Raw genomic sequence first — 26,722 nt, 5'->3', positions numbered from 1 at the left:
TAACAGAAAACTGAGGATCTTCACCTTTACTTGGCTTCTTCTGAGGTTATGAATCACAGTAATCTTAAACTGATATGGAGAGAAGTGTGAGGGTGGAGGAGACTAGGAAGTTGGAGTGGTGGAAGGTAGAAAGAATGCGGTGGTATATCACAGGTTACGCATCCTTCCTAGCCTTCCTTATATAAAAGGACTAAAACTTTCTATACAAATTAGGGCTGGTAAGTTTTACAAGGCTAAAAAAAAAAATTCTACATCTGTGCTCCTTTCTTCTTTGAGTAAAAAGTGAGGGGAAGATGAGTCTTAAGCCAAATGAGAAGAATTGACTGGGGCAGGAGAGACAGCTTAGCAGTTAAGAGCACTTGTTGCTCTTCTAGAGGACCTGAATTTGGTTCTCAGTATCCGTATCAGGAAGCTCACAACTGCCTATAACTCAAATTCCAAGAGCTCTGAGCTCCTCGGCTAGCCTCTGAGGACACCCACACCCATAAGGTATATAATCACACAGACACACACACATATACATAAATAAAAATAATGGTTATTTTATTTATTTAAAGAGTCAACCTCAGAGCTGGATAGTTGGTTTCTCTGTGTAGCCCTGTCTGTCCTGGAACTCACTCTGTAGACCAGATTGGCCTCGAGCACAGAGATCCGCCTGCCTCTGCCTCCAGAGTGCTGGGATTAAAGGCGTGCACCACTACTATCCAGTGAATCTAGATAATTTATAAAGACAGCTTTATTATGGCTGTGTATGGTGGTACATGTCTGTAACTCTAGCACTTGGAAGGAAGCAGGAGAATTAGGAGTTCAAGGTCATCTTTGACTATATAGTAAGTTCAAGGCCAGCCTGTAGTACATGAAAAATCTCAATAAAACAAACAAACAAAAAAAATCACATCTGGCAAGATGGCTCAGCAGGTAAAGTACTTGCCATGCAAGCCTGGTGACCTGAATTCAGTGCCTGGAACCCACATAAAGGTAGGAAAGGACCTACTCCACAAAGTTGTGCCCTGACTTAAACATGTGTGCCCTCCCCTGAAAGACTTATTGTGCTGGCAAACAGCAGAGGTGGAAGGACTGTCAGTCCCAGAACTGCCCGGGCTATGTAGTGAGGGCAGGGATAGCTGCAAAGAGGCCAAGGGAACTTTTTTGAGATTCATGAGAACGTTCTCTATCTTTATTGCAATGGTGATTACAAATGTGCACATTTGTTACAACTCAAACTGTTTACTTACCCTGGGTATGTATTGCCCTATGTGGTACTGGGCACGCATAATAATAATAATAATAATAATAATAATAATAATAATAATAATAATAATAATAGGAAGAAGAAGAAGAAGAAGAAGAAGAAGAAGAAGAAGAAGAAGAAGAAGAAGAAGAAGAAGGAGAAGAAGAAGAAGAAGGGCCAACCACGGTGCCATGCACCTCCTACAGTCCCAGAAAGCTGAGGCATGCTTTGCTTGAACCCAGAAATTTGAAGCCAGACTGGACAACATGGCATCTCTTAAAGAGGGAGGGAAGGAGGTGGGAATGTGTCCATAACTCTGTGTCTGTGTGTGTACTAAGCAAAAGCAGTCAGACACAAAAAATATATATACATTTAAAATTTATGTGCAGTTCTGGAAAAAACTAACATATGACAAGACACAAAACTAATACAGTTAACAGAAATAAGAGTATTAATGGGCTGGAGAGGTGGCTCAGTGGTCAAGAGAACTTGCTGCTCTTGCAGAAGACACAAGCTCAGTTCCCAGCACCTACACTGAGTGCTGAGCGGCTCACAACCACCGGTAACTCCAGCTTCAGAGATCTGATGCCCTCTTCAGACCTCCTCAGGCACTGGTATGCATGTTGTACATACAGACAAGCAGGTACAGACACATACACATAAATAAAAATAGATAAAATAGTTTGAATATGTGTAATGGTTTGAATAAGACTGGCCCCCACAGGCTCCTATATTTGAATGATTAGTCAGCAGGGTGTGGCACTATTTGAAAGGATTAGGAGGTGTGGCCTTGTTTGAGGAGGTGTGTTACTGGAGGTGGGCGCTGAGGTTTCAAAAGCCCATGCAAAACTCAGAGCATCTCTCTTTCTCTCTGCCTACAGATCATGATGTGGCTCTCAGCTACTGCTCCAGCACTTGTCCCATGCAGCCATGCTCCTGCCATGATGATAATGGACGCACCCTCTTGTTGTGGAATAGTATTTTAACTGGGCAAAGGTGTGCTTCATTTGTTTGTGCTGCAGAACAATATTTTAACTGTGTAAAGGCATGTTACTTTTGTTTATGCTGCATTTGTTTAATTATGTAAAGACGTGTTGCGTTTGTTTCACCTTGCCTGCTTAAGGCACCCCATTAGTTTAATAAAGAGCTGAACAGCCAATAGCTGGGCAAGAGAAAGGATAGGCAGGGCTGGAGGGAAGAGAGAATAAATAGGAGGAGAAATCTAGGCTGGAGAAGGAAGAGGAGAATGAGGAAAAAGAGAGCGACAAGCCTAAGGCAAGAAGCCAGGCAGCTGCCAGACAGACAGACTGAAAAAGCAGTGAAAGTAAGATAGACGGAAGGAAAGAAAAGTAAAAAGCCCGAGGCAAAAGGTAGATGAAGAGAAACAGATTAAGTTAAAAGAGCTAGTCAGAAAAAACCTAAGCTAGGCCAAGCATTCATAACTAAAAAGAAGTCTCCATGTCATGTTTTGGGAGCTGGTTGGTGGCCCCAAAAGAAAAAGCCTGGTACACCCTCTAAAACTGTAAGGAAGCCCCCAATTAAATGCTTTCTTTCATAATGTGTCTCTTTACAGCATTAGATAGTGACTAAGACAATATGTAAATCTTTAAGAGTAAGAAGCTGGAGAGATGGTTCAGAGGTTAAGAGCACTGACACTCTTCCAGAGGTCCTGAGTTCAATTCCCAGCAACCACATGGTGGCTCACAACCATCTGTAATGAGATCTGGTACCCTCTTCTGGCCTTCAGGCATACATGCAGGCAGAACACTGTATACATAATAAATAAATCTTTAAAAAAAAAAAAAGAAGAGTAAGAATAAGTAATCTAAATAATAATCTCTTGTCATGAAGGTGGTGGCATTAATAGAGAAAATCAATATATATATATATAACTTTTCTGGAGTAAAAGATGCACCCAGGCCTAACCCCAAACCTAGTAATCATGAAAAATTTCACCAGCTATGGTGGCATATGCCTATATTCATGAGGCTGAGGATAAAGGGCCTGCCAAGGTAACTTAGCAAGACCCTGTCTCAAGCAAATAGATGGCTGGGATGTGGTTCAATGGCAGAGTGCTTGCCTAGTCCAAGGTCCTCTGTTCAATTTCTAGTACTGGGGAAAACACACATATACACACAACCTCATACAAATTTATCTTCCAAAATCGATTCATATATCATTTCCACCACCCTAGCTTTCATCTCCACCACCTCACACCTGTACTCCTACATCTCCTTCAACTTCTTTTTCATTCTACTCTTTTAGACAAATAAACAAAAAACAGGGTCTGATGTATCCTGGGCTGGCCTCAAGTTCCCTATGTAGCTGAAGATAGCCCTGAACCTCTGCCCCAGTCTCCCAAGGGCTGGGATTATAGTGTGTATCTTCACACCCAATTTATGCAGTGCTAGGAATTAAACCTGGGGCTCCCTGTATGTTAGACAAGGTACCCCCCAACCTGTATCCTGCTCTTTGTGCAATCATAAGACTCATCTAGTAGGCACATTAAACATTCACAATCCATATCTGTTTACAGGTGTACTCATGCCTAAATCTCTTTGTGTGTATTTGTGTCATTGTTAGCAAATTCTTTAGCATGGCATCTATGGTCTCCTACTGGCTGGTCCCTATTTCTCGAGTTAATCTCACATTTCGCTCCTGCTCTGGTGCTCAAGTCACACTAGCATTCTTCCTATCATTGGTACTTAGCACATTCCTTACAGCCTCAGGTACTGTGCAGAGAGTTCCCTCTGACTAGAACACTCCCCCTCCCCTTGAAGAGCTGCTGTTTTTCCTTCAGAGGTCAGGTATCATTTTGTCAGTGAAATGACCAGAAAAAAAACTCTCTAATATAAACTAATAATATTTTGTGCCCTTCCTTAGCAAATGTCAACTTTTCATTTGTTAAGCCAGTTGATGTTTATAGGCTGTATTCCCTCTGGAGACTATAAGCTTCACAAGGACAGGCACTGTGTTTCCCTTTACATTCCTAGTGCCAAAAATAGTGCCTGATACATTGTAGACATTTTATTGAATGAGGGTCATGAACAAAGTTTGACACTTTGGGGTTTGTTTTTAATTCTTCTGCTATTTTATGTGAAATAGCCCCAAAGCCTTGACAAAACCCTAAGACCTTCAACAGTAGTGCAAGCATCATCAATAGCATGTTTTAAAACTTCACCAGAGGGCTGGGGAAAAGATTCAGGTGGGTAAAGCACTTGCCATGTCAGTGTGGAGACTGGAGCTGCAATGCCCAACACCCACAGAAAAGCTGGGTAATGGAGGAAGACTCCTGACCTCCATTTACACACACATGAATAACTGCACACAGGCACACACACACACACACACACACACACACACACACACACACGTGTGAGCACAGATACCCAAAAATATGCTATATATATATATATATATATATATATATATACACCACACATATATGCACATGTAAAATAAAGAGATTTCAAATAGTCATTGACATATAATTAAAATAAACAAATAAATAAAACTTGTATTCCATAAAATATTTATATATTTGTATTGGACTGACCTGCTTTCATCCAAATCAAGGACAGGAATGGCTGTTCTCTTAGTCTTTTTGGCAAGAAATAAAGGAGCAATTTTCATTTTTCCTTAGAAAAATCAATACTTGGGTTAGTATTAAATGTTTAGCATCCCCACTGACCTTCAGTTACCTTTAAAAACTTTTTAATTAAAAAAATATATAAATAAAAATTAAAATTAAAAAAAGGAAAAAAACAAAAAAACCCTTTTTAATTATAAAAATGCTGTATAATAATGTTTCATCAACTTGATGATATTGGAACCCCCTGGGAATCTTTCATTTTTAACTACAGAATCCTATAATGTACATCTTAAAATTTTGTTTAGTATGTCTAGGGAAATACCTCAACATTTTAAATGTTTTAATGTTAAAAACAAACAAAACAGGGGCTAGAGAGAGGGCTTAGCAGTTAAGAGTACACAGAGCTCTTCCAGAGGACCTGAGTTTGGTAACCAACACCCACACTGGAAGACTCACTTCTGTAATTCCAGCTCCAGGGAAAGAAGCTCTCTTCAGGCCTCTTCGCCACCACACACAAGTAGCACACATACACAGATACAATCACACATGACAAAAATAAAGCCGGGCAGTGGTGGTGTGCCGGGGTCCATTATGGCCAGCCTGGGCTACAGAGTGAGTTCCAGTGAAGGCACAAAGCTACACAGAAAACCCTGTCTCAAAAAACAAAAAAATTAAAAAATAAATATAAAGCTGGGCAAGGTGGTGCACACCTTTAATCCCAGCTCTTGGAAGGCAAAGGCAGGCTGATTTGAGTTCAAGGCCAGCCTGTTCTACACAATGAGTTCCAGGCCAGGTAGGATATGAAGAGAGACCATGTTTCAATAAATAAATAGTTGGGGCTGTAGAGATGGCTCAGAGGTTGAGAGCACTGGCTGCTCTTCCAGAGGTCCTGAGTTCAATTCCCAGCGACCACATGGTGGCTCACAACCATCTATAGTGGAATCTGATGTCTTCTTCTGCCATAAAGTTGTACATGCAGATACAGCACTCAAACATATAATACATAAATAAACCTTTAAAAATAAATAGTTAAAAAAATAAATAAATCTTACTAAAAAAAATTGAGGGCTGTACAGATGGCTCAGTAGGTAGAGAGTGACAAACCAGGCTGTATCCCTGAAGCTCATGTATAAGCCACAGTAGAAGGTGAGGACTCACACCTGAAATTGTCTTACATCCTCACATGGGAACACACAAATCAATCAATAAAAAAAAAAAAAAGAAATGTACCAGGCAGTGGTGGTGCACGTCCTTAATCCTAGCATTGGGAGGCACAGGCAGGCAGATCTCTTTTGAGTTCCAGGCCAGCCTGGTCTACAGAGCTAGTTCCAGGATAGCCAGGGCTACACAGAGGAACTCTGTCTTAAAAAGACAAAACACTGGGCTGGAGAGATGGCTCAGAGGTTAAGAGCACTGCTTGCTCTTCCAACTTGCTCTTCCAAAGGTCCTGAGTTCAATTCCCAGCAACCACATGGAGGCTCACAACCATCTGTAATGAGAACTGGCGCCCTCTTCTGGTCTGCAGGGATACATGCAGGCAAAATACTGTATACATAATAAATAAATAAATATTTTTAAAAAAAAAAGACAAAACATGATAATAATAGTGAGGAAATTTTTTTTTGGTTTGGTTTGTTTTTTCAAGACAGGGTCTCTCTGTGTAGTTCTGGCTGTTCTAGAACTCACTCCGTAGACCAGGCTGGCTTCAAACTCACAAAGATCCACCTGCCTCTGCTTCCCAAGTACTGGGATGAAAAGAGTGTGCCACCACACCCAGCTATAAGGAAATGTTTTAATGAACACAGAAAAATTTGATATATGTGCCAAAACAAAGTTTAAAAAATAAGATTCTCAATTTTTCTTTGAAACACTTGCTCAAAAAAAAAAAATCTGCCCACTCTCCCCCCATCCCCTACTCCCCACCCCACCCCCCGGAGCTGAGGACCGAACCCAGGGCCTTGCGCTTACTAGGCAAGGGCTCTACCTCAAAACTTTACTTATCAAAATGGAAATAATTAGGCAGGCAAGGTGGCATACACTATAATCCCAGCACTTGAAGGTGGACACAGGAAGATGAGGAGTTCAAGGCCGGCCTCAACTACATAGTAAGTAACTAGTCTGGTGATAGGAAATCCTGACTCACAAAACAAAACAAAGCTAGACATGCCTTTAATGCCACCACTTCATAGGCAGAGGCAGACAGATCTCTGACAACCTGTCTCAAAGAAAAGAAAAGAAACAAACAAAACACCTAAATTTCCTATTTTATGGGATATGACATTAACTTTGCACCAGAAATCTCAGAATTAATTGCCCCCAAACACTCTACTATTCATCAAACCATATTAAATCCAATTACCAGGGACATTTTTAGAAGGCTTGTTAAGTTTTTTTCCTAGTACATCATTCAAATTCTTAAGTTTCTTCTGATTTTTCTCTGGTTGCTTTACAGAAGTTGGACTTGAATCTATTAGTATTACAGAATCCTAAGACAAAATAAGGAAGAAAAAAACAACACTTTAATACAGTGTATTTCCCTTGTCCATAAGCGATTCCAATAACCCCAGGGAATACCTAAGCCTCAGACAGTTCTGAGCTAGGTTGTTTTCACATACATACATACCTGGTAACACACACTTTGACAACAACTTTTACAGATTAAGGTCTGACAATAAAACTGAAGGAATTTCCTTTTTCTTCATAATTTCACAGATAAAGGATTCTTACTACAGATTTTTGCAGTTTCAGCATCTCTCTCTCTCTCTCTCTTTGAGACAGGACATCTCACAGTCTATCTCTGGCTGTCCAGGAACTTGCTCTGCAGACCAGGCTAACCTCAAACTGCCTCTGCCTGGAGTGCTCAGGTTAAAAGTATGCACCACCACGCCCAACTTCTTTCCTTCCTAAGTGAAGGAATTTCACCTTTCCCACTACTTCTCCTTTGTGTACCCAAATTGCCAGCATTACTATTCTTATACTATGAAGCCATTATCAAGCAAAATAAGGATGCTTGAACACAAGCACTGTTAATCCTGCCTCGGTTGATCAGATAACTGAAGTGGCTACTAAATAACTAATGGGTAGATAGCATATAAAGCATGGATACACTGGAAAACCGGACACTTGATGTCATAGAAGGCTGGGGACGTAGCTCAGTAGACAGTGGTCCCCCATATGATATCATACAATATTTTATGAACTATCCAGAAGAGAAAATCTAAAGAACTAGAAAGAGGATGAGTAGTTGTCACAGGGAGATGGGAGGACTGGAAAGCAGCAGCAAAGGGGAATGGTGTCCTCTTTGGAGGTAGAAACATTCTAAACTCGCATGGTGGCACATACTATCCCAGCGGAGGCAAAAGGATGGTGAATTTGAGGGACCCTGGGCTACATAGAAATACCATGTTTCAAAAAACAGAAAAATTTCTAAAATTGGTTATAGTAGAACTGCAACTCTGAAAGTACTCAAAGACAGTGAACTGCATACTTTTTTTTTTTGAGACAGGTGCCTTCAAACTTATCACATAGCCTGAGAATCACCCCAAACTTCTGATCCCCTATTTTACCTCCCTAGTGCTACAATGACAGGCATGCACCATAACACCTTCAGTTTTGAATTATACACTTAAATGGCCAACTGTACAGCATGTGAATTACATCTAAATAAAACTATTTTAAAAAAATAGGAGGCAGTGGCTTTTAGCAGGATAGTAAAAGTCGAGTAGAGAATTCTCAGGTAGAAGACAGTACTTGGAATGTGAATTTCAAAGCAAGAAAATAAACAGTGAAAGGGAGCTATTGTGGAGAAATGAAATTCAGTGTGACTGTGGTAAAGAACTGCTTGAGGAATGGGAAGAATCAGTTCTTACAAGATACCTTGAGTAACCTGAGACTAGACTATATCCCGTAAACCAAAGACTTTTAAAGCAGAACGTCCACCATGACCAGGCTATTGAATATGACCTTACACCTCTATAAAGGTTTCCTCCTCCCACTCCTAATAACGAAACAATAACAACTGTATCAACAGATACTGGAATACTTACATCTGTCTCTGGTGACTTCTCCCTTTCAGGAAGTGTCTGGTGCCTAGAGGAACGCCTCAAGGGCACCACTGTTTCCTCAGCCTTTGATCCACTGACTCGGAAAGCTTTTGCTTTCTCAATCAGTTGTTTAGCTTTTGATACATTTTTTGAAGTACTGTTTGCCTAGACAAAAATTTGAACTATTAATTCAGATCACAGCAAGAATTTCAAATTTGGCCGGGCGGTGGTGGCACACGCCTTTAATCCCAGCACACGGGAGGCAGAGGCAGGCAGATCTTTGTGAGTTTGAGGCCAGCCTGGTCTACAGAGCAAGATCCAGGAAAGGCGCAAAGCTACACAGAGAAACCCTGTCTCGAAAAAAACAAATAAACAAACAAAAATTTCATATTTGATAACAGAAAAAAAACAGAAATATATAATAAAAAAAATATTTATATCAATCACATTAATAATCAGGAAATGATTATTCAAATTTTACCAAGGAGCCCAAATACAAATTTATTTAGTAATAATTAGTCTGATTTTTTTCTTTTTGGTTTTTCGAGACAGGATTTCTCTGTGTCGTTTTGGTGCCTGTCCTGGATCTGCTCTGTTGATCAGGCTGGCCTTGAACTCACAGGGATCCGCCTGGCTCTGCCTCCCAAGTGCTGGGATTAAAGGCATGTACCACCACCACCTGGCCTGATTTTTTTTAATCTATAATTAGAGCCAGGTAGCCTGGGCTACCAAATGAGTTCCAGGAAAGGCGCAGAGCTACATAGAGAAACCCTGTCTCGAAAAACCAAAAAAGAAAAAAAACAAAAACAAAACAAAACAAAAATTCAGAAGAGGGTCTACAATTTACATTAGAATTGGTGGTTGATTTTCCTACTACCTTGATGACAATCTATTCTTTTTTGGGGGGGGGCGCGGTTTTGAGACAGGGTTTCTCTGTGTAGCTCTGGCTTCTTTTGTGGAACTCACTCTGTAGCCCAGGCTAGCCTCAAACTCACAGAGATTCACCTGCCTCTGCCTCCCAAGTGCTGGAATTAAAGGTCTGCACCACCACCACCCAGCTCTATTCTTTGATTTTAGTCAATGAACTAAGGTGAATTATGTTTCAAATACAAATAGTTACTGCACATGCTGTATGCAAGGCTCTCATTAGATAATATAAAGGAAAAATATATAATACATGGACATTGATTTTATAGAATCTAATTAGATATGATAGGAAAGAAAGAGTTAAGAATAGAGCTGAGAGGTGGGAGTAGAGGCACACGCCTTTAATCCCAGCACAGAGGCAGTCCGATCTCTGTGAGTTTGAGATCAACTTGGTCTATAGAGTGAGTTCCAGGACAGCTAAGGCTGCACAAAGAAATCCTGTCTGGAAAAAATACAAAGAAAAAAGAACACTAGGGGCCATGTATGGTGGCACACACCTATAATCTCAGCCCTCTAGGCAGATGCAGGTGGATGTGGATATCTGTGAGTTTGAAGCCAGTCTGGTCTACATAGGGAAACCTTTTTCATAAAAGGGGTTAAGAACACACAGGGAGGGGCTGGAGTGGTGGCTCAGTGGATAAGAGTACAGGTATCTCAGCAGTTAAGAGCACTGGCTGCTCTCCCAGAGACCAGGGTTCAATTTCCAGCACCCACGTGACTCACAACCATCTGTAACTCCAGTCCCAGGCAATCTGAAGCCCTCTTCTGGTTTCTTCAGGTACTGCACACATATGGTGCAGACGTACAAGCAGGCAAAACACCCATACACAGAAAATAAAAATAAAGAAAAACGTTTAAAAAACACATAGAGAAACTGAGGCAGGCCAATCACACATTCAATGACTGCCTGTTTTCCTATGAGTACTGATCTCAAGGCCAGCTAAGCAAGTTATGAAGACTATGTCTCATAAAGTAAAAAAATAAGAGGGCGGAGAATAAAGTTTAGTGGTAGAACACTTAACCTAGGATGTCTTACATATCCCAGCACTGTCCCCTTGACCCCCCCAGACAAAGCTAATACAATCACATAGTATACGCTATTTGTGTGTGTGTGTGTGTGTGTGTGTGTGTGTGTGTGTGTGTGTCTATCATCAGACTCAGGGCAGCAGGCTTGAACCCACAGTGAGATATTTTAACATCTTAATAAACTAGCTAGAGAAACAGAGAATAAATGGCATAGGTTGTAATTAATGGACTTATAACACATAGGAATCCTCTTTGACATGACTTCCAGTAACTATTGCCGGTCTTTTAAGGAAACAGTATCACTTTCAGGACTTCAGTACTTTTATTACCTTTCTCTTCTGAGAAGTGAGATCTCCCTCAGTTGTTTCAGATTTCTTAGACATTTTCTTGGATTTTTTCTTAGATTTTTTGGGAGTACTAATTCTAGTGAATTTCATTCTGGAAAAGAATGACATTTATAAATATTTTCATAATAATGTACAGGATCTTAAATATAAAAACAAACCAGTTAGTATTCCAACTTAAAAAGAAAAAATAATTGTCATCAGTTTGATTCAATAAGTCAAGCTTTTTACTTTATTTTTGGTGCTGGGGATAGAACCATGTACATACTGAGCAACCATTCTACCACTTAGCTACATTGCCAGCCCCAAGGTTTATCATTTATTACTTCATTTAATAAGTCTAGCCAGAGGTGGTGGTGCATGCCTTTAATCCCAGCATTTGGGAGGCAGAGGCAGACAGATCTCTATGAAATCGAGGCCATCCTTGTCTACAAAGCAAGTTCCAGGACAGCCAGGAACACAGAGAAAACCTGTCTTGGAAAAAATAAATAAATAAATAAAACCAAAGAAAAGAAAAGAAATAATAAGCCTAATCAACACATTTTCAGGACCCCTCCATGCTGTGGAGAGTCTACTTTTCAATAAAATCTTGCTTGCTTGCAAAAAATAAAAACAATAAGCATTGCCCAGAGGTGGTGGCACACACCTTTAATCCCAAAATTTGGGAGGCAGAAGCAGGTGGAAATCTGAGTTCCAGCCAGCCTGGTCTAAAGAGCGAGTTCCAGGATAGCCAGAGCTACACAGGGAAACCCTGTCACCTCCCCCAACCCCAAAATAATAAGCCTTACCAGGTGTGGTGATACCCATAATTCAAGCACCTGGGAACCAGAAGTGGGAGGATCACTCATGAATTCAAGACTAGCCTGGTCTATATAGCAAATTCTAGGCCATCCAAGGGAGACCTTGTCTCAAAAAACAAAAAACAAAGAAAGAGGGACAGAAGAGGGAAAAGGAAGGAAGGAAGGAAGGAAGGAAGGAAGGAAGGAAGGAAGGAAGGGAAGATAAGTCTAGCTGCCTAGCATGAGCAAGGCCCTGAGTTTAAGCCCCACTCAGCACAGCAAAAACAGAAACAAAAAGAGAAAAATAATACTTGAGGAAAATTAAAACTAGTCCCTGGATCACTGTAATATTAGACAGGCCCAGTATGCAAGAATATGCTCCAACATGTACCGGTCAGTACCTAAGGAACAACACCCAGCTAGTGTGGTGGTGCACGTCTTTAGTCTCAGCACCACAGACACAGAGGAAAGGGAATCTCCTTGAGTTGGAGGTCAGACTGGTCTACAGAGTTCGAGGACAGCCAAGCCTACATAAAGAATCCTGATTCAAAACAACAACAAAAATCAACAATAAAAAACACTCTTATGATATTTTTGTTTTGTTTTGTTTTTTTGAGACAGGGTTTCTCTGTGTAGTTTTGGTGCCTGTCCTGGATCTTGCTCTGTAGACCAGGCTGGCCTCAAACTCACGAAAATCCGTGCTGGGATTAAAAGTGTGTGCCACCACCGCCTGGACTTATGATTTATTTTTAATTTCATATTTGAGTACTATTACTCAACTGTGACAAATAAGAGTTTAGAACTAGCTGGGCGGTGGTGGCATGTGCCTTTAATCCCAGCAACTGGGAGGCAGAGTTCAAGGCCATCTCAGTCTACAGAGTGAGTTCTAGGACAGTCAAGGCTACACAGAAAAACTCTTGTCTTGAAAAACCAAAGGGAAAAAAGAATTTAAACTCATCTGAAGTGTTTCTGTAACTCTTCTGAAACAGACTTTAAATTAGCTGTATTAGCCAGGTGTAGTGGTACATACACACCAGAAATCCTAGCACTTGGAAGAGGATTCTGAGTCCTAGACTAACTTTGTATAGAGCAAGAATATGTCTGAATAAATAATTAGTTAATAAACTGTGTGCAGTAGCTCACACTAGAAATCCCAGCACTCAGGAAACTGAGGCAGGAGGACTGCCACAAGTTTGAAAGCATTCTAGGCTACATACTGAGTTCCAGACCAGTCTGAGCTACTGAATAAGACCCTATCTCAAAATAAACAAAACAAAAGCCAGGTTTGGTGGCACAGGTCTGTCATCCCAGCTACTTCGGAGAGTACAGAGAGGAAGAGCATGTTTAAGGTCTGGCTGAAAATCAAGACCAGCCTGGACAACCTAGGATACCTTGTTTCAAAATGAAAAGAGCATGGATGTAGCTCAGTAGTAGACCACTTACTTAATAAGCTATGAGGTTCAATCCTCAGAGTTGTATACACATTAAAAATCTATTTATAAATAAACTGCATTCTAGAAAATAAACTCTACAATGCTTGAAGAATTTCCCTTCCCAATTAATAATACATGTAGAATGTTTCAACTTGAAAAGAAAAACAAAATTTTACCTAATAGGGCTCTCCGAATCAGAGGGTACTGTTATTAATTCTGCTGTGTACAGGCTGTGTTTTTCTGATATGCTGGCTGCTTTTGGAGTGGAAGGCTTCACTGGACTAGTAGTGTCCTGGGCATCCTCAGACTCAGTACCTCTAAGGGTGACTGTGGCAGGCGTGTTGCTACCTCTTAGAGATCTCCTGGTTGGCTTGGGTGTGGAAATGTTCTGCAGCCTGTTTTCAGGCTCAGCTTTGGAATGTGTGACCATATCTCTGATTGGTGTGCTGTGTTTTCTTGATTTATTTCTGTCACATGGAGACATTTCTAGAGAGTTGTGTGCTGTATCCTCACAAACAAGACTTTCACTGTTAAGTAATGATTTGCTTTTGGAAACTTCTGACTTCTGTCTTAAACTCCTTCGAAGGCTATTTTGTTTTGGTTTATTTTTTGGGGAAAAGGATGTTTTTTCCTTTTGCATGGTTTCTTCTCTGTTTCCACCTGGAGTGGTCCTAGTGCCTATCGTCTTCCTATCCTTTTTCTTTGACTTTTTACTTTTCTCCTTAGGAAAGCTTGCTTTATCAGTGTGTGTCTGTGAACTACCATGATTTGAAACTATTTGGATATTAGGATTTTCTATGATTTTTTCAGAACTGTTATCACTGTCTTCATTTACAGATTTTTCACTTGGGTCTTTCTGCTTCTCCAAAGGTTTCTTGAGTCCAGTTTTGAGCATCTCTGACGGCGGCTGCCTGAATGCTCTCATGAACTGCTGTCTCTCTTCCACGCTGCACTTTGGTACTGAAGCCTCAGAGCTCCCGGCTTCCAGCACAGCCAGTTCTAACTGGCCCTCCTGGATCACAACATTCGATTTCCTTTTCTGAACTGTCTGCTCATTTTCTGGATCAGAAAGACTACTCTCCAGATCAAGCTGTTTCTGTTTCAAGAACATTGGGGGTATTTTCCCTTTCTTTTTGGGGGGAGTGGGGTGAACTTGTGCAAGAACAGTAACTGTCTTAAGGTGTATGTGTGGAGATAACTCACAGCTTTCTAATTCACCTTCAGAACCACTTTTGACTGCTTCACCAGGTCCAGAAGGAACACAAGCTGGCACTGCAGGGTCAGGTATCTCTTCCACTCGAGCTGCCTTGTGACTTTTTAAAAATTCCTCATAAGAGACCGTTACTGTACTCTTGTTTAAATCAGCTACTTTGGTTGCACAAGCCCTGGGGTCCACATGATTTGCAGTCCTCTCGTCTTCATCGGCCACGAAAGGTTTCGTCTGTTTACTGTCTTTGCCACCTTTCTTAAGCAGACTTATTTCGTCTGCCAAGGGTAAACTTTCAGACAGATCTAGTAGCTTGCTGTGCTTCCTTTTTCTCAACATTTTGCCATCATTTTTTGTGGTGTCTTGTTTAGGATTTACTTTCCGGGACTTTTTGGGGGGGGTCATTGTATTTGGCTTGTTTCTGCTGTCTTGAAGGCTTTCTGTAAGAACCTCTACATGTTTTTTGTAAAGGAAAACATCAGTGCTGCTTTCCACAAAATCACTTAAACCGCATTCCTCCTTACGATCACCACTAATTCCCACCGATGACTCAATTTTTATATCATTCAGTTGATGAGATAAATTAATTCTCTTTCCTTTCTTCTTAACTTCCACATTTGAGAGCACTACCAGAGGTGTTTTACAGTCTTTGCTGTTGCCAAAAAGCGATGATGGAGATGGCTTTATCTTACACTCTTTTGTCGACTTCTCATTTGTGGGTGAAGTCTTTCTAAAATAATGAAGAATCTTACTGGGTTTTGGTGGAGAGAAAACTCTGTCTCCAGTCTTTGCTACTGGTGACAAATACTTGGTGATGGTTTCACAGGAAGAGCTGTCATCATCTTTTCTCCGCTTTTTGCATGGCTAGCAATTTAAAAAGGGGGGAAACACATTTATTTCAAGTAAAATAATATGAAATAGCAACTGTAAACACAGATTTAACAGCTAGGACTACTTTATTTGTGCGTATACATGTGAAGTGTGTGTGACACATACACACATGTGTGTACAAGGATGCATGCAGAGGCTGGAGAAAGATGTCAGGGGTCCTTCCCTATCACTTTCAGCCTATTCCTTAGGACAGGGTCTCTCATTATACCTGGAGCTAGGCTGGTGGCTGCCAGGTCCCAGCAATCCTCCTGACTTTGCTTCCACATAACACTGGAGTTATAGGCCTGTACAGCCATACCTGACTTGCTGGGGATTTGAACTCAGGTCACTACACTTGTACATGGAAGCATTCTTACCACTGAGCCATCTCCCCAGCTCAGGAAGGCTGCTTTAGGTGAAAAGTGACACATTAGAAAGAAAATGACGCCGGGCGGTGGTGACGCACACCTTTAATCCCAGCACTCGGGAGGCAGAGGCAGGCGGATCTCTGTGAGTTCGAGGCCAGCCTGGGCTACCAAGTGAGTTCCAGGAAAGGCACAAAGCTACACAGAGAAACCCTGTCTCGAAAAACCAAAAAAAAAAAAGAAAAGAAAATGACCTTTAATGTTAAACCTACAATCAAATTTTAACGTTGTATCAAGTTATATTCCCAATTTGTATACTTTATACCATATGTATATATACTATACTTCAATAGTTTTGTATTGCTAGGTGTGGTGGTTCATGCCTCTAATCCCAGCATTCAGGAGCCAGAGGCAGAAGATCTCTGTGAGTTGGAGGCCAGCTTGGTCAACAGAGAGAGTTCCAGGCCAGTCAGGGCTACTGGACAGGTAGCCAGACCCTGCCTCAAAAACAAATGAACCAAAAACAACAACAAAGTTTATACTGATCAGCACTTGGGAATCTGAGACTGGCAGATCTCTGAGTTTGAGGCCAGCCTGGTCTACATAGCAAGCTCCAGGCCAGGGAATATAGTGAGATTCTAGCTCAAACAAAACAAAACAAACAAAAAATTTATTTTGAAACAAAACTAAACTCATAAGAAAGCACAAATGCCTACTCTCCTATTTATTTTACTTTATTTATTTTTATTTTTTTGAGACAGTATATTTCTATATAGCCCCAGCTGCCCTGCAACTCACTATGTAGCCCATTAAGAAATCTGCCTGCCTCTGCCTCTGCCTCCCAAACCCTGAGACTAACGATGTGAACCACCATGCCCTGTCTACCCTCTATAACCTTAGAAAGCACCATCTATCTCACAGAATCTATAATGAACAAAGGGTAGGGCCCCTACAAACAAACAATCCATTCTGCTTTACTTTTTTGGTTTAAAATAAACACACCATTCTAAGTATCTCTAAGAAATAGTTATTTATTTAAGAAGCCCGGGACCACCAAAAGAATACTTGCCACAGTCTACTGTTTTAAAAGTCTACTACGAGTCTTTACCTACCTCCTGCAGTAGCAATTACCCTCACAGAATCAAGGTGCTTATGACACTAGGGACAGTCATATTTGTGTTAGTCACTTGCAGTCAGCAATGATACCTACACCCAGGCGAGCTAAACAGAGATTACAATGCGTCCATGTATGGCTGACGAAGACTGGGCAAGGCACTGGCTGCTAGGAAGAGAGCATACTGCTCAAGGTAGACAATCACGAACCAGGTGATACTACCAATAAAAATGTAGTTTTTATTGTCATCACTAAGGCTGGGGAGAATAACTGCCTAGGCATGCACAAAACCCTGGATTTGGTTCCCACCACTAAGTAAAACCAGGCATGGTGGCACGTGCCTACAATCACAGCTCTGAGGAGATAGAGGCAGGAGCAGCAGAAGCTCAAGGTGAATTTATTGAGTATGAAGACAGTCACATCTACAGAAGATACTTTTTGAAAAAACAAAACCAAATAAACAAAAAAACCAATGTCAAAAATAGAAAAAAACAACCAGCTTCTAGACTCTACTTGAACATGGATCAACACATAGATTTAACACTGCTCTCTGTATCCCTAGAGCAAACAGACTTTTGATGCATCTTGAGTGTGACTGGACTCATCCAGCTGCTGGCTCACTAACAATAGTGATCCCATTTTTGGCCATATATGTATCTTCTAAAGGTTTCATGGGTTTATCTTAGAGTACAGATGATTTCAATTGTGAAACCTGTAGGGTAGCATGGGGCAAATTAACTGGTCTGATTTTCTGTGACCGGTATTTGTTTTCTTGACTACATGTAAATGGCCTGAATCAACTTTGCTACTGGAGTAAGGAGATATCTTACTGTTCTGGATTTATTAGATAAGAATGACTAAGCCTGTCTTTAGAAGGACAGTATTTCTCATTTTGTTTCCTTGTGTATTGTAGGTTTTAAGTATAAACAAAAGCTAGGCATGGTGACTCATACCTATAGTCCCAGTGCCTTGGAAACTGAGGCAGGAGGACTACAGTGAACAGAAAGCCCTCCTAGGTTACACAGAGTTTCAGGCTAGCCTGGGCTACAGGAATGAGAACTCAAAGAAACAAGTCTAAATAATATAAACTACTTATAAAGACCCTTAAACCTGACCTAGAAATCCACTAAATTAAGCAAATATGTTGTGGTGGTTGGAATAAGAATGGCCCTATAGGCTCATATATGAATTATTTGGAGAAAGTGTATCACTGGGGGTGGGCTTTGAGGTTTCAAAAGCCCATGCCTGGCCCAGTCTCTCTCTCTCTCTCTCTCTCTCTCTCTCTCTCTCTCTCTCTCTCTCTCTCTCTCTCTCTCTCCCGGCCTGCAGATCAGGATGTAATTCTCATGCTACTGCTCCAAGCACCATGAGTATTGCCATGCTCCCTGCAATGATAATGGACTAAACCTCTGAAACTGTAAACAAGCCACAATTAAATGTTTTGTTTTGTTTTGTTTTTTAATAAAAGCTGCCTTGGCCACTGTATCTCTTGATAGCAAAAAAAAAAAAAAAAAAAAAAAAAAAAGAAAGAAAGAAAAAACAACCCTGTGACTAAGACATATGTAAATAAAAACAAAATGATGAAATTGAGTTAGCTAGAAAATGCATCAGTAAATTGCATAACTGAAAATGCATACTACTATACTGGTTACAAAGGAATTACTACTGGCTGGGCATGGTCACACATGCCTTTAATCCCAGCATTCAGGAGACAGAGGCAGGCAGATGTCTCTGAGGCTGAGGCCAGCCTGGTCTCTATAATGAGACTGTCTCAAAAAAACAAAAAAACCCAACTCCATTAGTTTCTATACACACCCTACTCCCTGTTGGGACACGCGCTCTGCCAACAGAGCTACTGCTCCAGCCCTCAACTTTTTTCTGTCTTTTGCTTTACCCAACCCCAAGCCTCACAACACTAAATAAACTTATTTCTAAGCTATATTTCTATCCTACTATCAATCTTTATCTTCTCAGTTCATTTGATAAAATATATCTGCCAAAATAACAGAAACATTATTTTAAAGACAATAAGGAGGAGATTTTTTATTTTGAGAAAATTCAAATGAATTAACAAAGCTATCGTGGTTAAGAGCATAGTACTGATGCTGCACAAGTAGGTGTGTCCGAAAAGCGGAACCAGACAAAGCTGCGTAAGAATTCATACAGGGGACCCTTGACACGGCCCAGCAGGCAAAGGGACATGCTGCCAAGCCCAATGACCTAGTTTGATCCCCAGGATCATGGTAAAAAGGGAGCACTTCTTCCCACAAGTTGCCCTCTGACCTTCACACATATGCTGACCCCTGCACATACAATAAACAAATGTAGCAAAATAATTTTTAAAAATAATTTAAGTGATAAAAATAACATTCAAATTAACAGGCAAAAGAGTAAGAGATGATAGTGGGACAAATTCTGAGCATTTAGATAAATGAGGTAAAATACAAGCAAAACTATATAGGTTAAAATAATAAGTGAATTAGAAAAGATCTATTATTATTTTCTATAAAGCTTTGAGATGGTGTCAGAGGCACCACACAACAGACACTCAAGTCAGATCGAAGTTTAAGTATCAGTCCTGACATCTACTAGTATGGAAACCTTAAGTAAATTACTTTTTATTTTTAAATGTAACTTAATGAACTGGGTGCGGTGATGCATGCCTCTGATCCCAGTACAAGCAGGCTGAGGCAGGTGGATGGTGAATTTGAGATCGGCCTGTCTGGGCTACTCAGCAAGACCCTGCCTCAAACAAACAAAATTAATTTAGCCTGTTTTTCAATTGTTTTGTTTTGTTCTTTGAGACAGTGTCTCTCTACATATCCCTGGTTGTCCTAGAAACTGATATGTAGACCAGGCACGCCTCAGACTCACAGAGATCCACTGGCATCTGCCCCAGAGTGCTAGTATTAAAGGTGTGCGCCACTAGGCCCAGATGTAAGATTTTCCCACAGATCAGGTATGGTGGCCCACATCTTTATTTTATTTTGTTTTATTTATTATTATTATTTGTTGTTCTGAGACAAAGTCTCACTGTAGCTCTGTCCTGGAACTCAACCATCTTTCACCTTATCATAGGGTTATTATGCAAAGATACGTAAAAAAATCCCTTACCATATTAAAGAGTAAATATCATTATTATAAAATAGACTTTATAAGAAGGGTACCAAAAGCAGAAACCATAAACCAAAGATTGATAAACATGACCATCCCAAAATCAAATAATTCAATGCCCAAAGTCCTTTACACCTGAAACAAGCTAAATAATTCACTTGATTTAGCAAATAATGTACATATTCTGCAGCAGAAAACAGTTACTTGATTCTAAAAATTAAGAGTTAGAATTTTTTTGAACTAATTAAAGAGAAAAATGATAGGACACTTCATTTTACTCTCTCTCTCTCTCTCTCTCTCTCTCTCTCTCTCTCTCTCTCTTTTTTCATTTTCCTTTCTTGTTTCTTCGCATGGCTTTATGTGACTATGTGAGTAGGATCTACCCCAACAGAACTGTGACTCTGGAGCAGTGAACACACACAAACTAGCAACTTCCCCTGGGAAGAAGCATGGCTGATGGATCCTGTAAACACAGGATCTGGAATGAAATTTCTTGTGCCATAATCAGGGCACAATAATGACTGAAGAGTAGTAGAAAGTAAAAATACTCATATGATGGCGCTGGAGAGATGGCTCAGAGGTTAAGAGTACTAACTGCTCTACCAGAGGACCTAGGTTCAATTCCCAGCACCCACATAGCAGCTCACAGCTGTCTGTAACTCCAGCACCAGGGGATTTGACTCCCTCACACAGAAATAAATACGGGCAAAACATCAATGCACATAAAATAAAAATAAATCATTTTAAAAATATTCACGTGAGAAAGATTTCTAAAACCAAGTTCTTAGGAAAATTAGAATTAAAAATTATTAAATATGCTACAAAGAAATATAAGCTGGGTGTGGCTATACCTGCCTGAGCTGCATGGGATCTTGTCTAAAAACCAAAACAGTGAGATGATTCAGTAGACAAAGGTGCTTGCTGCCAAGCTGACAATGTGAGTTCAGGTCCTGGGCCTCACAGAGTAGAAGAAGAGAACTGACTCCTACAAGTTGTTCTGTGGTCTCTACACCACCAAAAAACGAATGCAAACTCATAAATGTAACAAGAAATAAAAACAAGCCAGTGGTGGTGATACAAGCCTTCAATCCCAGCATTCAGGAGGCAGAGGCATGAGGATCTCTGTGAGTTCCAGGCCAGTCTGGTCTACAGAGTGAGTTCCAGGACAGCCAGAACTACACAGAGAAACCCTGTCATGAAAAACAAAAACAAAACAAAAAACAACAACGAAAAAGAGAATTTAAGTGAACACACATCTTAGCTCACTTCAAAGGCACCAGAACACTTTAATTAGAATGCCAGTCTGAGATATGGTGTATAAAAAAAATAGGAGGGGCTGGAGAGATGGCTCAGTGGTTAAGAGCACTGGCTGCTCTCACAGAGTACCTGGGTTCAATTCCCAGCACCTACATGGCAGCTCACCATTGTCTGTAAATCCAGCTCGAGGGGATCTGACACCTTCATATAGACACACATGTTGGCAATACACCAATGCATATAAAATAAAAATAAATAAATAATTTTTAAAAATAACCACCATAGCAGCTATGGAGAGGCACAAGCCTGTAATCCCAGCACTTGGAAAATGGTTACAAGAGGATCAGTAGATCCGAATTCAGCTTGGGTATTTCTGTATCTACATATAGATATCAGCCATAAGTATACTATAAGATCCTAGCCACTACTTAACGGCATAGAATATCATTATGGTTGCTTAGTGTATTTTTTTTTCTTTCTGGAACCCAAGGCTTCCTTCATTAAGCACTATCCCCAGCTTAGTGTATTCTCTGAAACATGGTAAATACATAACACCTAACGTGCCACAGAGACTCTTAACTACATTACATTAAGCTCTGCAGCCACGAGAGTCCGACTTTAAGCACCTCACTTTGATTCTTAAGTGACATTCTAAATGGAATTCCTAGGACAGGTGTTTGTACAGACTAACTGAACTTAAAGCTTTATCTTTTTCGCCTTTCTATGATTCCACATCACGAACAAAGAACTTGAACGTGAGATCCTCGGTGACATGTCATTCTACCAATGTTTCAGGACCCGAGACCTGTGGTTTTTAAATCCTGGCTCACAGTGAACCCGAAATCTTCTTAAAATTCCAAGGAGGGCTTACCATGACACACCGAGGCAACCATCCCGCACAAAACTATAGCTGTGGATCAACACATCACTCCTGTCCCGTCCCAGAAGCAAACAGGACTCCCACCACCTCCACGCCAAAATTCCCCAACACAGGCAGAAAGGAACTTGACAGATCCTCGACCTCACCTCAATCTCGTAGTCCTTTACTGGAGGGGGAGCTGCAGCCGCCGCCATGGTCAGGACCCCCACCATGATCCCTGCCTCCCAGAGCCCCGGATCCTAGGACCTCCAGCGGTCCGGCCCAGCCTGGCTGGAGGCCATAGAGGCGGCCGATCCAGTAGGAGCAAGCTACGGGACCGCGGGGTCCGTCACGGGTCCCCCAGAGCCCACGGGCCGGACGCGAGTGGGAGGCCGGGCCCAGGGCCGTCAAGCCAGGCTTGGACAGAGACGTCGAGAAAGCGCGAGCGCGGGCCCACGGGGGCGGCGGAACAGTGCACGGTGCCCCCGAGGTAGACGCTCCAGGCTCAGCGTTCGAGCCCCGGGCCGCAGTGGGCGCCGCACACCGAACGCCGGTCAGGCCTCGGGGCTTCGGCGGGAGTTCTTGTCAATTGGGTTTTCGCGCCGTCCAGAACGCAGGGGGCGGAGCCTATGACTGCTTCGGGAGGCTGCGTCTACGGTGAGCCACGAAGACCAAACTACTTCGTTTGGCGAATCAGCAGGTGACGGAACCAGTTCTACCCCGGAATCCTAGTGGAAATTTCGGGGATACACGATTCGGTGTTATAGACAAGTATGACTATTGAGGACGTGATTTGTCTAAGGTTATCTAGTCATTCGGTGGCCGAATTAAGACTTAGACTTTAAAATTATATTTTTGAAGCCGGGAAGTCGTGGCGCACGCCTTTAATTCCAGCACAGCCTGGTCTACATAGAGTTCCAGTTTAGCCAAGAGATTCTATCAAATAAATAAATAAATAAATAGATAGGTAAAGAAAGAAGGAAAGGAAGGAAGGAAGGAAGGAAGGAAGGAAGGAAGGAAGGAAGGAAAGAAAGAAGGAAGGAAGGGATGGAAGAAGAAGGAAAGGAAGGAAGGAAGGAAGGAAGGAAGAAATTAGAAAGAAGAGGTAGAAGAACCAGGTGGTTGTGGTCTACATAGAAAGTTCCCTGTCAAATAAATAAATAAATAAATAAATAAATAAATAGGAGTTAAGAAGAGGTAGAAGAGCCAGGTGGTGGTGGTGGTGGTGGTGGTGAACTCACACCTTTAATCCCAGCACTAGGGAGGGAGAGGAAGGCAGATTTCTGAGTTCGAGTCCAGCCTGGTCTACAGAGTGAGTTCCAGGACAACCAGGGCTACATAGAGAAAACCTGTCTCAAAAAACCAAAATAAATTATTTTATTTTGTGTGTATGAGTGTTTTGCCTACATGTATATATATATATACCATCTGTGTGCCTGGTACCTGTGGAGACCAGGAGAGGACATTAAATCCCCTGGAACTGGGGTTACAGATAGTTATGAGCCACCGTGTGTGTGCTGGAAACCAAACCCAGGTCCTCTGCAAGAGCAACAAGAGCTCTTTACAGCTGAGTCATCTCTCCAGCCCTCAGGTATGAAAAGCATGTGCGGTGTTACTGAACTACCCATGATTTAACCATCATAAAGAGCATTTGTAAAACCCTGCTACTGTGGTTAAAGATTTAACTGCTCTATAACATCACCCACAATAGTTCTTCTTTCTCCTTTCACCCTTTCGTCAGATAGGTTAGTAAACACTCTGTGACATAACCCTGTCATAGCCATACAGTGGAATCCTTCTCAGCAATAAAATGTAACAAGGGCTAGGGAGGTAGTTTATTGGAAAAATACCTACCATTCACGAGGTGGTGGGATCAATCCTGAGCACTGCCAAAAAGTAAGACTAAATCAATAAGCCGGGCAGTGGTGGCGCACGCCTTTAATCCCAGCACTTGGGAGAAAGAGGTAGGTGGATCTCTGTAAATTCGAGGCCAGCGTGGTCTACAGAGCAAGTTCCAGGACAGGCTCCAAAGCTACAGAGAATCTCTGTCGGGGGCGGGGGGGGGGGGGGTTAAAAAAAGAAAAATAAATAAACTTAAAACTTAAAAATAAAAGCACATAAGTAAAACGTCAAGCACGGTATTGAAGAAATGGCACAGTCTTAATGTTTGCTGCACAATCACGAAAACTGGAATTGCCATCCAGCACCCATATAGCAAACTGGGCATTCTGGGTATGGCATTCTATGTGACCCCAGCTCTGAGACCAGCAGAGACATGCGGATCCCTGGACCTGGCCTCCAGCCTGAGAAGCCCTGAGTGCAGGTTTAAGGAGAAACTCCCTCAAAGGAATAAACAGAAACTGACAGACGAAGATGCTAAGACACAAAGACACACTCACCCCCACACACAAATAATAAACAAACAAACAAACAAATAAATAAATAAAATATTTAAAAATAATATCTTTAAAAAAAACTATTTGTTTTTTTATTGTATGAATATTCAACATGTGTGCACCTGGTCCCCATGAGGGTCAGAAGAGGACATCAGATCCTTTGGAGCTGAAGTTAGAGATAACTATGAGCTGGGACTTGAACCCAGGTCCGCTGCAAGAGCAGCCAGTGCTCTTAACCATTGAGCCATTTCTCCAGCCCCCTAAAAATAATAACATTGAAACAAAACTAAACCCCCAAAAGGTAAGCACAATAGCACATGCCTGTAATCTCACCACTTGGGAACCTGAGGTAGTATGAGTTGTAAGCTAGCCTGGGCTAAATCAAAACTTCCAGATCAGCCAGAGGTACATAGTGAAATTCTGTCTAATAATAATAAAGATAACTGGTAATATATGAACAACAAAGATAAATCTCAGAATCTTTAATTTTGGAGTCAAGAATGGTGGTGCATTCATACACATAAAAATAAATAAATACATATATATATTTATTTATTTTAAAGTGGTAAGCATTATCTGGGGCTAGTTGGGTGTGGTGGCACACACCTGTAGTCACAGCACTTAGTAAGTACAGGTGAAAGATCAGAAGTTCAAGATTATCCTTCATTGTATAGCTAGTTTGAAGCTAGCCAAGGCTCCATGAGACGCTATCTCAAATATATATATCTGGGTTCTTCCAGCCTGAGTTTCTCAGGCATCTTCAGATGGTAGTTGGCCCACTTGTGAGTGGTTCCTCTCTGTAGATTAGGATGCAACTTCCTTCTGTTGACATGAGCAGTTACGCCGCCTCTTCCACCTGCTTCCCAATTTCCCACCGTTTCCGGACCTCTCTCATAGTCCTTTTGCGCACTCTCATTCTCCAGTGTTTCTCCTATTCATAATTCTAACTTTAAATTCCTTTCTATTATTTGATAGATTTTTGGAAAGGAAAGAAGAAAAGCACAGGTAGCCAACCCTGAAAGAACCACAAGATCCAGCTTAGGGGTTGCTTTCTCTAAGAAACTTTCTCGAAAATCTCTGCACATCTACTTCCTCCACCTCAGTCACAATTGTGTGGTTTAAATGTAAGGTTTCAGAGCTTCCACTGTACCTGATGCATCATGCCACGCATTTTTGCTTATGTATGTGTTGCCACGCTCGACTGGGAAAGCAAGTAGAGGGCTCATTGCTGTTTTTGATTCCTTTGCTCTTTAAACATTTGGGTATGAGTGTGAGCTTCTGCATAGCCAGCCATATGATCCAGCCTTTACAAGTATGCACTTTTACATTTTCCTTTCCTGGTGGTCAATTCAAAAGAGAAAGTAGCCAGGAGGCAGAGGCAGGTGGCTCTCCGTGGGTCCCAGGCCAGCCTGGTCTACAGAGTGAGTTCCAGGATAGCCAGGGCTGCTTGAAAGAGAAAGAGAGAGAGAGAGAGAGAGAGAGAGAGAGAGAGAGAGAGAGAGAGAGAGAGAAGCTATAGCTTAGAGATGTTTCCTTTTGGTGGTGGTCTTTTTGTTTGTTTGTTTGTTGTTTTTGAAACAGGGTCTATGTAGTCCTTGCTGCCGTGGAACTACATATAGATAGATAGATAGATAGATAGATAGATAGATAGATAGATAGATAGATAGATAGATAGAGATAGATGATAGATAGATAGATAGATAGATAGATAGATAGATAGATAGATAGATAGATAGAGATAGATAGATAGATATCAGCTGGCCATGAACTCACGGAAATCCACTGGCCTTTGACTCTTGAGTGCTGCAATTAAAGGTGTGTGCCACCATAACCAACTTTTTTTTAAATTTATGGTTACTATTCTTAATTATGTGTAGAATGTGCATCTGTGTGTGATATTCGAACATGAGTGAAAATTCCTGAGAAGGCTAAGGGCATCAGATTTCCCCGGAGAAATGAGAGAATGGGGAGCCACCATACATGGGCACTGGGAACCAAACTCAGTTCCTCTGCAAGAGCAGGATGCACTTTTAACTGCTGAGCCACCTCTGGAGTTCCTCTTTCTGGTTGTTTTTCTGCAGTGCTGGGAGTTAACCAACCCGAGGGCCTTACACATGCCAGGCTTGTGCTGTCCTCACTGAACTGTGCCCAGTGCTTAGAGGTAT

The 26,722-nt window shown here is 41.4% G+C and overlaps 1 protein-coding gene across 1 annotated transcript in view; it reads right to left on the bottom strand.

Moving 5' to 3' along the window:
* The window catches only part of Atad5 (ATPase family AAA domain containing 5), a 55,181-nt gene extending 32,454 nt beyond the window's left edge, over window positions 1-22,727 (bottom strand). The window contains exons 1-6 of the mRNA XM_059271315.1: window positions 22,329-22,727; window positions 13,552-15,446; window positions 11,149-11,257; window positions 8,870-9,031; window positions 7,183-7,309; window positions 4,788-4,869 (exon numbers count right to left, since the gene is read on the bottom strand). Coding sequence (XP_059127298.1) covers window positions 4,788-4,869; window positions 7,183-7,309; window positions 8,870-9,031; window positions 11,149-11,257; window positions 13,552-15,446; window positions 22,329-22,394 — 2,441 coding nt within the window. The 5' untranslated portion in view covers window positions 22,395-22,727. The remainder of the gene's footprint in view (window positions 1-4,787; window positions 4,870-7,182; window positions 7,310-8,869; window positions 9,032-11,148; window positions 11,258-13,551; window positions 15,447-22,328) is intronic.
* Window positions 22,728-26,722: the final 3,995 nt, after the last annotated feature.

This window comes from Peromyscus eremicus, chromosome 8a (assembly GCF_949786415.1).
Source record: "Peromyscus eremicus chromosome 8a, PerEre_H2_v1, whole genome shotgun sequence".
Taxonomy (NCBI): domain Eukaryota; kingdom Metazoa; phylum Chordata; class Mammalia; order Rodentia; family Cricetidae; genus Peromyscus; species Peromyscus eremicus.
Note: the sequence above shows the minus strand (reverse complement) of the source record. Positions and strands in the feature narration are given on the sequence as shown.